The sequence below is a fragment of the Elgaria multicarinata genome, chromosome 21, assembly GCF_023053635.1.
Source record: "Elgaria multicarinata webbii isolate HBS135686 ecotype San Diego chromosome 21, rElgMul1.1.pri, whole genome shotgun sequence".
Taxonomy (NCBI): Eukaryota; Metazoa; Chordata; class Lepidosauria; order Squamata; family Anguidae; genus Elgaria; species Elgaria multicarinata.
This window is the reverse complement of record NC_086191.1, coordinates 3,522,080-3,539,030: the sequence shown is the minus strand read 5'-3', so window position 1 is coordinate 3,539,030 and position 16,951 is coordinate 3,522,080. Positions and strand designations below refer to the sequence as shown.

Below are 16,951 nucleotides of genomic sequence, written 5' to 3'. Positions count from 1 at the left end.
TTCCCCAGGTTCCCCATATATACAAATGACACCTGCTGAAATTCCTTTTTCAATACAACTGTTAAAGATACAGGAGCCTTGTCCTCCTTTTCATATGGTCACCCTAATAATGATAATTTTTTCCCCTTGCAAGGAAAACCACATCACGCCAGTCCTTTTCCAGCTTCATTGGCTGCCATTCCAGGTCCGGGCCCGATTCAAAGTGCTGGTATTAACATTCAAAGCCCTAAACGGTTTGGGGCCAGGTTATTTGAAGGAACGCCTCCTCCCATACGTGCCTGCCCGGACCTTAAGATCATCTACAGGGGCCCTTCTCCGTGAGCCCCTGCCAAAGGAAGTGAGGCAGGTGGCTACTAGGAGCAGGGCCTTCTCTGCTGTGGCACCCCGGCTGTGGAAAGAGCTCCCCAGAGAGGTCCGCCTGGCGCCTACACTGTACTCCTTTCGTCGCCAGCTGAAGACCTTTTTATTCTCTCAGTATTTTAACACTTAATTTTAACTTAAATTTAAATTTTACTGTTCTAACTCTGTATTTTAATCTTATATCAATTTTGCTGCGAGGTTTTATCCTGGTTGTGCTTTTTATACTGTATTTTGTATTTGTGCTTTTAACCTGTTGGTTGTTTTATTATGGTTTTAATTTTTGTGAACCGCCCAGAGAGCTTCGGCTATAGGGCGGTATAAAAATGTAATAAATAAATAAATAAACTTCATTGGCTGCCAGTCCAGGTCCAGGCCCGATTCAAAGTGCTGGTTTTAACATTCAAAGCCCTAAATGATTTGGGGCCAGGTTATTTGAAGGAACGCCTCCTCCCATATGTGCCTGCCCGGACCTTAAGATCATCCACAGGGTTCTTTCTCCATGAGCCCCTGCCAAAGGAAGTGAGGCAGGTGGCTACCAGGAGGAGGGCCTTCTCCGCTGTGGCACCCCGGTTGTGGAATGAGCTCCCCAGAGAGGTCCGCCTGGCGCCTACACTGTACTCCTTTCGTCGCCAGCTGAAGACCTTTTTATTCTCTCAGTATTTTAACACTTAATTTTAACATCAATTTAAATTTTACTGTTCTAATTCTGTATTTTAATCTTATATCAATTTCTCCTGCGTGGTTTTATCCTGGTTGTGCTTTTGATACTGTATTATGTATTTGCGTTTTTAGACTATTGGTTGTTTTATTGTGGTTTTAATTTTTGTGAACCGCCCAGAGAGCTTCGGCTATCGGATGGTATAAAAATGTAATAAATAAAATAAAATAAAAATGTAATAAATAAAATAGACTGAAGGCACTACCTCCTAAATAATGTTCCTTCTTTTCCCAATTTGCCACCACATCCACTGGGCAGACTAAGGCAAGTGGTGTTCAGTTAAAAAGCATCAGTCCCAATAAAAGTCTTTGTGAGATCCTATTGTTTACATGTCCTCCATCTAACCCTCCATTAAGTGAAAATGAAATACTTTGTAATTGGTAAGTCAAGTGTAAATATTTGAGAAAGTTTGACAAATTTACCGCCCTCATCCACAAAGAAAAAGAAAGATAAGAAGCAAACAAAAAGCAAATGCCTATGTTTGAGAAGTTTATTTATTATTGCATTTATACATAATCCTCATCCTCCTCCCCTCATTTTATCCTCACAGCAACAACCCTGTGAGATGGGTTGGGCTGAGAGTCTGTGACTGGCCCGAAGTCACCCAGTGGGTTTCCAGGGCCGAGTGGGGACTCGAACCTGGATCTCCCAACTCCCAGTCCAACACTTTAGCCACTACACCACACTGGCTCTTGAAGGAAAATTTAGTAGTAATGGAGCCATCTTAAACAGCTGCATTGTTGGGAGGTGAATATGAAATTGTTTTGTTTCTGGGAAGCAGAGAGTAAATATTTGAGAAGGGATCGAATTCACCATCCTCACAAAAGCAAAGTTGCAAACAAAAATGAAATGCCTGTAGAAGCGAAGTCAAAGCAGATAACCCCTGGGCAGAATAGAGCAGTTTTCAGGACATAGGAACAACCATCCTGCCTTTGACCAAAGGACTGTCTAGTCCAGCACTCGGTTCACACAGTGGCCAACCAGCCATCAGCCAGGGACCCACAAAGCAGGACATGGTGCAACAGCACCCTCCCGCCCATGTTCCCCAGCAACTGGTGCACACAGTCTTATTGCCTCGAATACTGGAGACAGCACACAACCATCAGGGCTAGTAGCCATGGATTGCCTTTGCCTCCAGGAATTTATCCAACCCCCTTTGAAAGCCATCCAGATTGGTGGCCATCACTACATCTTGTGGTAGGGAGTTCCATAATTTAACTATGCGCTGTTTGAAGAAGTCCTTCCTTTTATTTGTCCTGAATCTCCCACCCACCAGCTTCACGGGATATGACCCCATGGGGTTCTAGTATTTTGAGAGAGGGAGCAAAATGTCTCCCTGTCCACATTCTCCACACCATGCATAATTTTGTACACCTCTATCATGTCTCCCCTTAGCCTCCTCTTTTCCAAGCTAAACAATCCCAGTTGATTAAACTGTCCCTTGTAGAGGAGGTTGATGGCATTCTCCTTCACAGACCTGTCTAATCTTGACTATAGTGGCCACCATTATATCCTGTGTTAGAAAATTCCATGGCTTAACTATGCACAATGTGTAAGGAGCATTGGGATAGAAGCTGCAAGCATTGCCAGGGGGCTGGAGGAGGAATTTGGGGTGAAATTCCTCCCCAATGAGCTGGTTTAGAAATCACACATGTGCATGCATCTAAATGCAAGAATAGTTTGCCACCTAATGTGGAGACGGACATAAACACCCCCTTCCTCACCTCCTTCTTTGGGAAAGACAACTTATAAATATTTATTTATTACATTTTTATACCAGGCCAGCCAATAGCTGAAGCTCTCTGGGCAGTTCACAAAAATTAAAACCATTAAAAGCATAAAAAAAATAACACTAAGATTATAGAACCATAGAATAGTACAGTTGGAAGGGGCCTATAAGGCCATTGAGTCCAACCCCCTGCTCAATGCCATGATATTTTTAAATGCACAGCTTTCTTCCCCCACCCAGTTCTGAAAATAAGAAATGCCTCCTAAGGCTGGTTTACCGGCAGTCAGAGCTTTGATCTTAGAATCATAGAATAGTAGGGTTGGAAGGGGCCTCTAAGGCCATCAAATCCAACCCCCTGCTCAATGCAGGAATCCACCCGAAAGCATACCCGACAGATGCTTGTCCAGCTGCCTCTTGAAGGCCTCTAGTGTGGGAGAGCTCACAGCCTCCCTAAGTCACTGGTTCCATTGTCGTACTGCTCTAACAGTGAGGAAGTTTTTCCTGATGTCCAGCCGGAATCCGGCTTCCTGTAACTTGAGCCCGTTATTCTGTGTCCTGCACTCTGGCATGATCAATATGTTGGCATTTTTGGGGGGCCCTCACTGGAATACAGCCCCCACAACTTTCTCCAAATTAGCATCTGTCTCTTCAACTGAAACAGCTTCAACACCCTGACATCAGAACTTTCATTAAAAAAAAAATCAGATCATAAACAGGAAAGCATCTTTATTAAGACGAACCAAGAAATTACACAAGAGCGAGCAAATTTTGTAAGCTTTGTTCTTCCAGAAATCTTTTATTTCATGATTGATGGGGTAGAGGTATGTGTGTAGCACGGGGCCCGCATTTACAAATTTGGACCAGGCACAACAAAGTATTCTCGTGCCCTGTCTCCACAGAGTTGTTTCCAGGAATCCCTTCGCCCAAGGAAAAAGAATTATTACGTTGCTTCAAGGTCATTAGCAAGTTTTCTCAGCCTCCATCTCAGCTGCCCATCAGTGTGAAATTCAGGCCATGCACTGGGTGGACGTCAGCTTCATTTTTATTTCCATCCAAGGTTGGGAAAGGACCTGGAAATTGCAGGTTTGTTCCTGTACGGGGGCGGGTGGAGAGAAGAGAACGAGGGTCAAGCCATTTAGGACTCGGGGAAAATCCATCACCAGATTCACATTAACCATCTGGCCCTCCCGGAGGGCTGGACCAGGCCCCAAACACTGTTCTATTAGCTTCTGGTTACAAAGCAACACCCTTGTGCCAACGCTGGGAGAGACAAATGTTTCTTAGTATGTGCAGAGTGATTTTTGCCCACACAACTGAACCCCATTCATACTCAGCTGAGTCAAGGCTTCCACCAGAACAGCCCACCACCACCACAAGGAAGGAAAGAAGAATAGCAAAAACAGTTGCAAAATAGCTCAGACTGTGATAAAGCCACACCACCGCCAAGATTTTGAAAGCAAATGTTTAACGGTTGCGAGTCGGCCGGAGGAACCAAGGCTTACAACATCTTTCCTTTTCCTCTTTCCTTGCTGTTTGAATTGAACAGAGGCTTCTCTTCCCTAGAAGTAGAAACCCAAACTGCTGATAGTAGCTGTGGTCCAGTGCAGGTAAAACAGCCCAAAGGCAGGACCGAGGGCCAAACCGATTGCTGATTTTTAAAATGCCAGCTTTGGCAGGCAATCAAGGCCGCTTTATGACCCGGAACACGTTTCACACTTACGCGAAAGCTATGCACCAGTTTCCTTCCCCCCCAAAAAGCACCATCATCCTCATCAAATAGATCTGAGCGGAAGGGACAGCTTCCTGCAATTTACAGCAGAGGCACAAAACAGTCCTGAAGTGTGTTGTAGAGTGTAGACCAATACATTAAAGCATTTTTGAAGCGTGACTATCATAACACGAGTCGTGTTGCCCGTATGTCGCAATCTGTGTGCGTTATTTTGAAGATAGCAGGAAGAAGGAGAGTTTGGTGACAGCAACCGCACTGGAGAAAAGAAACATTGAATTTCTCCATCCTCCACTCACATCAATTTCCTGATCTAGTGTTCCCCACCACCACCAAAACTGCCTAATGGTAGAAGGTGGTTTGAAGAAAAACATGCCTACATGTGAGATAATGTGCTGGAAGACGCACCCATGCTTGGAGAAAGCGGAGTCACCACTTTTGAAATAAGGGGGATTTAAAAAGTAGAGGTGGGGAATCTTTGGGTCTCCAGATGTTGTTGGGTAGTGGTCTAGGAAGTTGGGCTTTGTAGTCCAACAGCAGGAAGGCCGTGTATCCCCCATCCCTGCCTTAAAGGAAAACAGACCTTGCTATTGCCTTCTAGTGAGCGAGACCACGAGATCATCTAGCTTGATATTGCCTGCACTGACTGCCAGCAGCTCTCCAGGGTTTCAGACAGGGCTTTGCAGCTCTACCTGGAGAGGGCAAGAATGAATCGCAGAGCCCTGCAAAACACATGTGCCACCACAGAGCCAGGGCAAAATGCTCCTGCCTGTACCAGGAACAGGCTGTGGTTTTAATGGCATCCAGGAGCAAACTGGGTTCACGGAACACACAGCTCACGACTGGAGTGCATAAAGGGGACTAGAAACTTGAATCTTTCCCTATGTCGAAAAGGGCTTGACAATGAAAGTTAAGCTGGTCTCCACGTACACCCTGGGAATGCCGTTTTGGCTTTCTGCCCTCAGAAATATTGCCACTGCTAACCGGACCCCTACCTGCCTCCGCAAAGGTAATGTTCCCTTCAAGGAGGGTTGTATTGGTGGAGAAAAGGATGCAGAGGTGCAAATATTACAAGTCCCAAATAAGAACAGGCCACATTGCTAGAACATATCGTTCAAATACATTTGAAGACACGTGCAGAAAAGGCATGCCTTTAAGGACATTTAAGCCACCCCCCAGGCCTGTTTAAACAGTCGCAGCCTCACTCAGCGAAGGTACTCTAGGCATTATACAATCCTGGGCTCTAACAAAATCCTCAGCTGTTTCTTAACTCACCCGTAGGAGTTCCGGGGGGGGGGAGCCACCACAAAGTAGACCCTTCCCCAGCGATCAATCCACCCCCAAAGCCATTTTAAAAGACTTCTTTGCCCAGAGGGCCTCACACACTCTTATTGCCACCGAATAAATGCAGAGGCCTGAAGCAGCAACAGCCCAGGTGAACAGCGGGTCTCTCCTCTCACCTGCCGCTCTCCGGGTGGGGCAGCTGTGCAGCGCTGCAGCTCCTCTGGGCTCAGGTCACTCCCGCCCGTCTTTTCACATTGGGTCTTCACCAGCTCCTCCGTCAGATAGTAGCGCATTCCTGCGACGACCTGAGGAGGGGGGCAAGAGAGAGAATATTTACATAGTGCCATCCCTGTACTTAACTGTTTGCAGGAGAAAATGCAACTCTCTAGACAGTTTCTGTACTTTACTGCTCTTTTGAGGCAGCACCCCCCGCCCCGTGCCCCTAATTCCAGATGTGAACGCCAAATCTTCTACAGAGTCTCCCTTTCTTCCGGCACAAGGAGCACCCTATTCACCCCTCCTCCAGAACCTGGGTTGCCTGGCTCAGTTTTCATCCTGGGGGACACAACAGCCACGTCTCAGCCCTTGCAAAGTGGTTCAGGAACCACTTCCATGGAAAGTTCGCTGCACTCCCAGAAATTAGTACATTTATTTATTTGTCACATTTATATCCTGCTTTTCCTCCAAGAAGCTTAAGGTGGCAACGGTATACATGAACTGCCTCTTCTCCATTTCCCCCCCCCCCACACACACACAATAACCCTGTGAGGGAGGTTAGGCTGAGAGTCACTGCCTGGCCTAAAGTGTTTTGAAGTGTTTTATGCCACTTTTCATTCAAAAGAGGTTCTGGAAGCAGTTTACAAGTAATCAGCAAAAGCAGACCGGCCCTGACCTCAGGCTTGCAACACCACCATCAATAATAATAATAATAATAATGATGATGAGAGGGCACACAAGAAAAAAGGGACACGGAGGAAAGGCAGGGGATTAATTCTAGGGCTGTGCTCTGCTTTGCTTCGGGTCGGAGAAGCAGAAGCGGATCAGGGTGCTTCGCCTCCCCTTAAGGCGGAGGCGAAGAGGATCGGGGGGGCAGTGGAGCATCACGGAACGGATCAAGATGAAGGCGGATCCTTTGCCTCAAACCGGAGCTCTGAAAGAAAGGTAAGTGGGGGCTTACCTGGCGCTGCCACAGTCCGTGTGGCAGCGGCGGCAGAGCCAGGTAAGGGGGCAGAGGGGAGGGGGGCTTACCTGCCTCTGTCATGGTCCAGCGGTGGCTTCAACTGAGGCTGAGGCTCAAACCAGAAGACCAGGCCGCAACTGCGGCCTGCCCTTCCGCTTTGAGCCTTGGCCTCAGGTGAAGCCACTGCCAGAACGCGATGGATGCAGGAAAGGGGGAGGGAGGGGGGCCTTACCTGGCAGCGGCACCACCACCACAGTTTGGGCGGTGACAGCGGCAGAGCCAGGTAAGGGGGCAGGAGGGAAGGGTCTTACCTGCGTCAGTCCGCAGTCTGGCGGCTGCTTCAACTGAGCCCGAGGACTCAAACCGGAAGACCAGGATGCAGTTTGAGTCCTCGGGCTCAGTTGAAGCCGCTGCCAGATGGCGGAGGAGGTGGGGGGAGGGGCCCACCTGCCCCCACCGCAGAGCTCCGATTCGGATCTGGAGCTTCGCAGTGGAGCGGAGTGGACTGTAGGCGGATCGACGCGGGGCGGATCGGGGGTGGGTGGGTCCGTGCACAGCCCTAAATAATTCTTTTAGCAGGGCTGCAAGAATGGCCTGGCTCTCCCAATCATTATTTATTTATTTATTGCATTTTTATACCGCCCAATAGTCGAAGGTTTACAAATGTTAAAACCATTCAACGTATAAAACGAACAGTATAAAAACATGACATACAATACAATATAAAAGCACAACCAGGATAAAATCAGCAGCCGTGCAGAAACGCAAATTTAAAATACAATTTTAAAACCACAAATTTGGGTGGCCGGTGAACCAGAGGAGCCTGGCCCTCACCTGGCACCCTCCAGATGTGCTGGACTACGTGCCCCCAGCTTCCCCAGCCAACTGGGGATGCTGAGGCTTGTAGCCCAACGCATCTGGTAGGTGCCAGGTGGGGGCAAGGCTGAACTCACAAAATCGCTTCTCAGCCTTCGGAGAGGCTCAAGATTTCCTTTCAAGCCTCCCCTTCTAACCGATCGCCCCCTCCCCCGGTACCCCTACAGAAGCACCCCAGGGCCGTACCTGTCTTCGCGCCGTAACGATGCGCAGCGCCTTGTAGTAGAAGGGGCTGTTGCTGGCGTTGTTGTAAGCTTGCACGGCGAAGGCAGCGGCCTGCTGCACGCCCGGATCGGAGACGGGGACGTCCTCCACGCCCCCGGGCATGCCTTGGACCAGGGCCGGAGCCACCAGCACCAGCACCATCAGGCCGAGGATGCTCGCGGAGGCGACAGGTGAGCGCAGCTGGTGCGCCATGGTTGGAGAACGCGCGAAGGAGCAGGCGCAGAGAGCGCAGCCTCTGATAGGCCCGCGCGGCCACGGCCACGCAGCGGAGCCAGCCAACGGATGGCGCGGTGGCCAGAGCATGAATGGGCAGGTAAGGGGGCCCGCTCCTGGCCACGCCCTTTGGGCGGCTGCCTTGCGAGAGGTGAGATGGAGGGTGCGGCGCTGATCCTTTCCAAGCTCGAAGTGTGAGGCCAGATCTAAGCAGGATGAATAACACTTTGCAAATGGGTTGAAAAAACTGTACATGGGCTGTGTCCTGGGCCCCAGCAGTTGTCAATACCGTTATAAACCTCTCTCTTCGGCCCTGGTTAGGCCTCATCTAGAGTGTTGCGTCCAGTTCTGGGCTCCACAATTCAAGAAGGACACAGACAAGCTGGAGCATGTTCAGAGGAGGGCAACCAGGAGGATCAGGGGCCTGGAAACAAAGCCCTATGAAGAGAGACGGAAAGAACTGGGCATGTTTAGCCTGGAGAAGAGAAGATGGAGGGGAGACACGAGAGCACTCTTCAAATACTTGAAAGGTTGTCCCACAGAGGAGGGCCAGGATCTCTTCTCGATCCTCCCAGAGTGCAGGACACGGAATAACGGGCTCAATTTAAAGGAAGCCAGATTCCGGCTGGACATCAGGAAAAACTTCCTGACGGTTAGAGCAGTACGACAATGGAACCAGTTTCCTAGGGTGGTTGTGGGCTCTCCCACACAAGAGGCCTTCAAGAGGCAGCTGGACAACCATCTGTCAGGGATGCTCTAGGGTGGATTCCTGCATTGAGGAGGGGGTTGGACTCGATGGCCTTAGAGGCCCCTTCCAACTGTACTGTTCTATGATTCTATGAAAGCAGTAGGGTAGACCCTGCCTAAGTCTATTTGCAACTGTACCTGCTCCCAACGTCCACTTCGGCGTCCCGCGTCCCAAGAATATACTTTAAAAGTGCTTGAACATCTGCAATCATCACCGATTTTTCAAGGAAAAGATGTATAGGAGCAATGACTTCCAACCCAAGCAGAAAGAAGGTGCTGTATGCCCACAACATCTACCTCAGCCAGGCATTGTCAGCGTTATATCGCCCTCACCTAGAGCGAATCTAGCCATTGTCTTAAACATCCCCTTTTGTGGAATCAAACTCAATTGGATAGACTGTGTTGGGAATGTATTGCAATCCAACTTTTTATTTTTATTATTTACCAGAATTCCATTTGTCCTTGGGCTATTTTTTTAAAAAAATCTTTTTACTGTTCATCGCTCTAGAATCTATTTTATATATGGAGCGGTATATAAATGCTGTCAATAAATACATCATTTTCATTAACGCTAATTGCCCACTTGCCCTGATCTACATTAGTGAATGGGCATTAGCCCTAATGCAAATTAATGGGAGATTCGATCATTAGACACATAGACATCTGGGTTTGTGACAGGCGTATAGACTGCACGGTGATTTTAGGGAGGCGATTTAATTTCATTCACAGAAAAATAAATGGCTTTTGATGATAATGAGTGGGTTCTTCTGAAATGATGTTTTGAGCAGGGGGTTGGACTCGATGGCCTTGTGGGCCCCTTCCAACTCTGCTATTCTATGATTCTATGAATGCATTGCAGATTTTCTTACATCCCCTGGGAGTATAGAACATTCTAATTTCCTATTCCATTTATCTCTCACATTCTGAACATTAACTTTACTCCATTTCAAGAAACATTTATATTAAATGTTTATATTTAAACAACAATAGACTTTGCTTTCTATAATCAATTCTCTAACAATATAGGGGGTGATGGCCCATTTATATTTATAAATGTTGAGAGGCCCTTCTCTGTGGTGGGACCACACCCTTGGAACAAACTCCCATTGGAGGTCCACCAGGCACGGTCACTGCAGGCTTTTAAGAAGGCCTTGAAAACATTTTATTTTACCATGGCTTTCTCATGATGTGAGTTCTGTTATTACTGCTGTTGCTCTTGTTGGCTTTTATTGTTTTTAATTGTTATTTTATTGTGTTCATGCATTTATTGTTTGTAGTATTTTAACTGTTTTTGTGTATTTTATTGTTGTAAGCTGCCTTGTGAGGGCTCCTGCCTTGAAAGGCGGCTAAGAAGTGTTTTAAATAAATAAAATAAAAATATTTTAGTTGTTGTTTAATTTCAACAGGGAGGCTGGCTTACTGCAAAACAAAATGCTGTCCTCAAACACCATCTTTATTTGTGATCAAAAGAGCTTTTGTGTCTTGTTGCTCACCGTCTACGTCTGCCTTGTATTTAGGTTCATGGATAAGTTACTTTTCTTTTAGTTCCTGCATTGAGCAGGGGGCTGGACTTGATGGCCTTAAAGGCCCCTCCCAACTCTACTAGGGTGACCATATTTTGGAAACCAAAAAGGAGGACAACATGGTCGGCCCCCAAGGGGGCGTGTCCAGTACCAAGGGGGCGTGTCCACCCAAACATAGCCTTGGTCACATGTCTGATTTTTCAGCACACATTTAAGACAAATCTGTTCTACATAACATCTTAATGTTAAAATCACTGAAATAAAGAACAAGTGAGTCGTTCAATATATCTGAAATTAACTTCACTCATTCCTACTTTTGTAGCTTCTGCTGTACTTTGAAGCTTTTGCTGTACTCTGTGTGATACATTCTATTCTTTGATTCTGTGATACCACCGCATTACCTTCTCAGAAATGAGTGTTTTGTGACTGGCCCTGCCAATCATGGCAGCCATTTTATGAATAGCCAAGCCCCCTTCCATGGCAGCCATTTTGTGAGAGCACCTACAACACTTTCTCAAAATTCCAAATGAGCCCAACCCACAAGGTTGATTTACGTCAAGTTTCCTTGATTTATCTTTGATTCCTTTGATATCGTCTTTGATACCTTTATTTCCTGTCCTTCTTTTACAGTTTTGCTTCTTTCTGCTTCGTTCTGCCTCGGCCCAGACTCACCCTCACAAAACACGAAGTCGCAAACAAAGTTGAAAGGCCTGTGATGGATCAATAGGATCCAGGTCCGGTAGTCACAGAGCAGACAAAAAGCCGTTTTGTTTTCTTTAGATGAAATGATTTATATTGAGTAGGTCGGGTGCAAATATCTGAAAAAACAATCTAATTTCCCACCTTCAGCAAAGCAAAGGTGCAAACAAAAATGCAATTCTCACGGCTGATAAGTCAAAGTCAGATCTGATAGGTACGGGGCAGATTATGGTAGTTTTAAGAACATTGCCCCCCCGCCCAAAACCCTGCATCAGACCAAAGTCCTTTCTAGGTCCATATTTGGGTCACACATCGGCCCAAAGGGCTTTCTAATCCACCTCATGTTCCCAAAACCTGGCATACAGAGGTATACTGTCCTGATACTGGAGGTAATATATAGCCATGTGGACTGGGAGACATTTTTCTCCCTCATAAGAACATAAGAACTGTCCTGCTGGATCAAACCAAGGGTCCATCTAGTCCACCGCTTTGTTCACACAGTGGCCAACCAGCCATCGGTCAGGGATGAACAAAGCAGGACACGGTGCAACAGCACCCTCCCACCCATGTTCCCCAGCAACTGGGGCACACAGGCTTAGTGCCTCTGCTACTGGAGGGAGCACATAGCCATCAGGGCTAGTAGCCATGGATAGCCTTCTCCTCCAGGAATTTATCTGACCCCCCCTTTGAAAGCCCTCCAAATTGGCCATCACTACATCTTGTGGCAGTGAGTTCCATAATTTAACTCTGTGCTGTGTGAAGAAATCCTTTGTTTTATCTGTCCTCAATCTCCCACCCATCAGCTTCATGGGATGACCCTGAGTTCTAGCTGTATGGGAGATGGAGAAAAATGTCTCCATACCCACTTTCTCAATACAATGTTGTACATCTCCATCATGTCTCCTTAGACTCACCTTTTTTCTAAGCTAAATAGTCTCCTTCATACAGGAGTCGTTCCATCTCTTGGTTGCCATTTTCTCCACCTTTCCCAACTTCTAAAAGATCCCTTTTTTAGCTGTGGTTTCACGGCAGTAAGTGTAAGGCAGAATGCCCTTGACAGATTTATTTTAACTTTCTTTTCAATTATCCTCTACATGGAATTTGTCCTTTTTCACAGCAACGGCAGACTGGGTTAACATTGTTGGATCCTGGACCGGATCTGGTTTTACTTTTCCCACTGTTTTACAAGTGCCTGGAGGCACGAAGAAAAATGAAGCAATCAGCAAAAAAGTGTTTTTCCAAATGCCAAGGTTACAGCTGGACAGTTATTGGATTATTGGCATGAGATGCTTTGCAATTAATCAATTAGTGATTCCATGACTGTACAGATTTACCCTATATAAGTAGCTGTGTTTTGTATGCTTTTCCCCCTCCCATCCTGCATCCATCTTTGTTCCACTCATCTGTAATGCTGCTATAATTATAATGATCGTCTGTGAGTATGTTGCTGTAACTAAACCTCTGTGCAAGTAAAGACTTTGTTTTTAACTTAAACAGAGATTCTTTGAGCCTTTTTTGAGTCTTTGCTGTGTTCTGTCTGAGAGACGTTTCCCACTCTGCTTTAACTCTGGGAGAAGGAGTTACACTTCCAACAAACATTTTCAACAAGCTGTCCTCAACAACCCTCAAATCCCTTTCTTGCTCAGTTACCACCAGCTGTGATTTCAAATGCAGTTACAAGATGGGGGATACTTGGCTCAGCAATACTACAAACGAGAAGGATCTTGGAATTGTTGTAGATCACAAGCTGAATAGGAGCCAACAGTGCGATATGGCTGCAAGAAAGGCAAATGCTATTTTGGGCTCCATTAATAGAAGTAGAGCTTCCAAATCACGGGAGGTACTGGTACCTCTCTACTCGGCCCTGGTTAGGCCTCATCTAGAGTATTGCATCCAGTTCTGGGCTCCACGCTTCAAGAAGGACGCAGACAAGCAGGAGCGTGTTCAGAGGAGGGCAACCAGGATGATCAGGGGTCTGGAAACAAAGCCCTATGGAGAGCGACTGAAAGAACTGGGCATGTTTAGCCTGGAGAAGAGAAGATTGAGGGGAGACATGAGAGCACTCTTCAAATACTTGAAAGGTTGTCACACAGAGGAGGGCCAGGATCTCTTCGCAATCCTCCCAGAGTGCAGGACACAGAATAACGGGCTCAAGTTAAAGGAAGCCAGATTCCAGCTGGACACCAGGAAAAACTTCCTGACTGTTAGAGCAGTATGACAAAACAACAGGAAAAACGTCCTGACTGTTAGAGCAGTACGACAATGGAATCAGTGACCTAGGGAGGCGGTGGGCTCTCCCAAACTAGAGGCCTCCAAGAGGCAGCTGGACAAGCATCTGTCAGGGATGCTTTAGGGTGGATTCCTGCATTGAGCGGGGGGTTGGACTTGATGGCCTTGTAGGACCCTTCCAACTCTGTTATTCTATGATTCTTTGATTCCATTAGCACATCCCCCCACCCCAGCTTGCATCACTTTACACTTGCTTACATTGAACTGTTTTTGCCATTTTGATGCCCGTTCCCCCAATTTTGTAGGGATCCTTTTCGAGATCCTCACAATCCCTTTTTTATTTTGTTTTAACTACCCTACATAACCTGGGGTGATAAGCAAACTCAGCCAGCTCACTCTTAATTCCAGATCGCTTATGATCCAGTGAAGAAAAAACACCGTTCTCAATACGAATCCTTGAGATAGCCTGCAGTTCACAGCCCTCCATCCTGGTCCGAGTGTAAATATTTGAGGAAAGATCAAGTCCCCCACCATCAAAGTCGCAAACAAAAACGAAATGTCCACGGTTGATAAATTGAAACAACGTGCGACAGTCATGGGACAGGCAAGATCAACTGTTCTCCCATTAGGGAAATATTAACTATTTGAGAATGCAAGGAAGACTGTCAATATTTGAGAAATTAACCAATTGGTTTTACTTTACATAAAACCCTTTCCTTAATGCCTTTGTAACCCAAATGCCTGAGGTCATGAGCAGGAGGAGGCTATTGCACCCATATCCTTCTTGTGGACTTCTGGTTGCCTGCTGTTGGCTTTTCGTTGGGTCCAGTAGCGATGATATTAATTATAGAATGATAGAATAATAGATTAGTAGAGTTGGAAGGGAACTATAAGGCCATCCAGTCCAACCCCCCGCTCAATGCAGGAATCCACCCTAAAGCATCCATGACAGATGGTTGTCCAGCTGCCTCTTGAAGGCCTCTCGTGTGGGAGAGCCCACAACCTCCCTAGGTCACTGGTTCCATTGTTGTACTGCTCTAACAGGAAGTTTTTCCTGCTGTCCAGCCGGAATCTAGCTTCCTGTCACTTGAGCCCATGATTCCATGTCCTGTACTCTGGGATGACAGAGAAGAGATCCTGGCCCTCCTCTGTGTAACAACCTTTCAAGTATTTGAAGAGTGCTATCATGTCTCCCCTCAATCTTCTCTTCTCCAAGCTAAACATGCCCAGTTGTTTCAGTCGCTCTGCGTAGGGCTTTGTTTCCAGACCCCTGATCATCCTCGTTGCCCTCCTCTGAAGATTGCCCTGAAGATTGAGGGGAGACATGATAGCACTCTTCAAATCCTTGAAAGGTTGTCACACAGAGGGCCAGGATCTCTTCTCGATCCTCCCAGAGTGCAGGACACGGAATAACAGGCTCAAGTTAAAAGAAGCCAGATTCCAGCTGGACATCAGGAAAAGCTTCTTGACTGTTAGAGCAGTACGACAATGGAATCAGTTACCTAGGGAGGTTGTGGGCTCTCCCACACTAGAGGCCTTCAAGAGGCAGCTGGACAACCATCTGTCAGGGATACTTTAGGGTGGATTCCTGCATTGAGCAGGGGGTTGGACTCGATGGCCTTATAGACCCTTTCCAACCCTGCTATTCTATGATTCTATGACCTGGACGCAATACTCAAGATGAAGCCTAACCAGGACTGAATAGAGGGGAACCAGGACCTCGCACGATTTGGAAGCTATACTTCTATTAATGCAGCCCCAAATAGCATTTGCTTTTTTTGCAGCCACATCACACTGTTGGCTCATATTCTCATAATCTGGCAGAGGCGATGATTCGAGAGATTAGCGGCTTCTTCCAACCAAGTTGCATTTAAAAGAAAGAAAGAAAGAAAGAAAGAAAGAAAGAAAGAAAGAAAGAAAGAAAGAAAAAGATTTAAATAAAACTGGCATCTTGTGTATGATTCTAGGCACCACATTTCCAGAAAGGCATTGACAGGTTCTCAGTAGGGCAATGAAGGTCTAGGGACTTGAGGACAGGCTGAAGGAACTAGTGATGTTCAGTCTGGAGAAAAGGAGATTGAGGGGAGATGTGTGAGCAGTGTTCAGGGACATCAAAGGGTGCCACATGGAAGATGGTCAAGAACCGTTTTCCATTGACACATAAATTAGGACCCGAAATCATGGGTAGAAGTTCCCGCTACTGAGAGTTCAGTGAAATATAAGGAAAAACTTCCTGACAGTAAGATCTGTACAACAGTGGGACAGTCGACCTATGGAGGTTGTGGGTTCTCCATCTCTAGAGGTTTTTAAGAAGAGGCTGGACGGCCGCCTCTCAGGGATGGTTGGTTTTCCTGCACATTGCAGAGAGTTGGGACTAGAGCAGTGGTTCCCAAACTTTTTCAGGTCACCACCCCCTTGGTTCCACAAACTCATGCCCAGTGCCCCTACCCTACCCTATAAAAATCATTATTCAGACTAGCGGTTTACAACGACCCGCTAAGGAAGATAACAACAATAAAATTCAAACCAGTAACCATTAATGAAATAGTTATTCAGAATCCAATTAATTTTTTTTTAGTTTATTCAATTAAACATAATTGATGAACTTGATCCAGTGATATCATCTTGCCAAAGTCTGATAGCCATTTAGCAAGAATATTAGATCTCACATTTAGTAACTAGGGTAGAGTACCTCACTATTCTGCAAATTCTTAATGGGTTTGATGAAGTGATACCAGTTTCCCAATGTCTGGTTTAATTAACGTCACTTAACATGAGTCTTAAATCACCACGTTTAGTAATCTGGAATTGATTTCTTTGCTTGGAGAGAGGTAGGCAGACCACGCTAAAACCACATCCCACCAAATATGATGTTGGAAATGCAACCAGGAGCTTCTGAACCACTCTCCGTAGTGCAGGAGAGCGACCGGAAATGTCCTTCTGTAACCAAAACTGCTGGTACGGAAAAGACCACCTCGAGCGCCCCCTTGCCTCTTAACAATGCAATCCCACCGCCCCCAAAAGGAGTGGTACCGCCCACTTTGGGAACCACTGGACTAGATTATCCTTGTGGTCCCTTCCAACTCCCCAGTTCTATGATTCTACATTAAGAAATTGAAGGGTTCCCCCCCCTTTCTATTTTGGACATCCGTGTTTACCCATCTTTGCCTTTCAGGAATTTGCTTTTCTCCCAAAGGTGCACAAAGGGAGAAGAACCAGAGTAGAGCCAAGATGTCGTCTGGGGGAAGAGGGCAAACATTTTTCTTCCCCTCCACCCTGGAGGTGACTCACTTGCAGCCCTCGGGGACGTTTCAGCCTACAACGCCCATCAGGCTTAGCCAATGGAGAAGGACGCGGGGAGTCGTAGGCCAAAACGTCTGGAAGGACGCAAATGTCTCAGCGGAAGTGTAAAGTTAAGGGAAACGGCTCGCAGGAGAAAAGG

The 16,951-nt window shown here is 46.6% G+C and overlaps 1 protein-coding gene across 1 annotated transcript; it reads right to left on the bottom strand.

Moving 5' to 3' along the window:
• Nucleotides 1–3,574: 3,574 nt before the first annotated feature.
• LOC134411944 (cystatin-like) lies at nucleotides 3,575–8,292 on the bottom strand. The gene is made up of 3 exons (XM_063145668.1): nucleotides 8,060–8,292; nucleotides 5,994–6,122; nucleotides 3,575–3,898 (listed from the first exon to the last, which is right to left on the bottom strand). Exons 1-3 carry the CDS (start codon nucleotides 8,288–8,290, stop codon nucleotides 3,815–3,817), a joined length of 444 nt encoding a protein of 147 aa, XP_063001738.1. The 5' UTR covers nucleotides 8,291–8,292; the 3' UTR covers nucleotides 3,575–3,814.
• Between the last annotated feature and the right edge of the window lie 8,659 nt (nucleotides 8,293–16,951).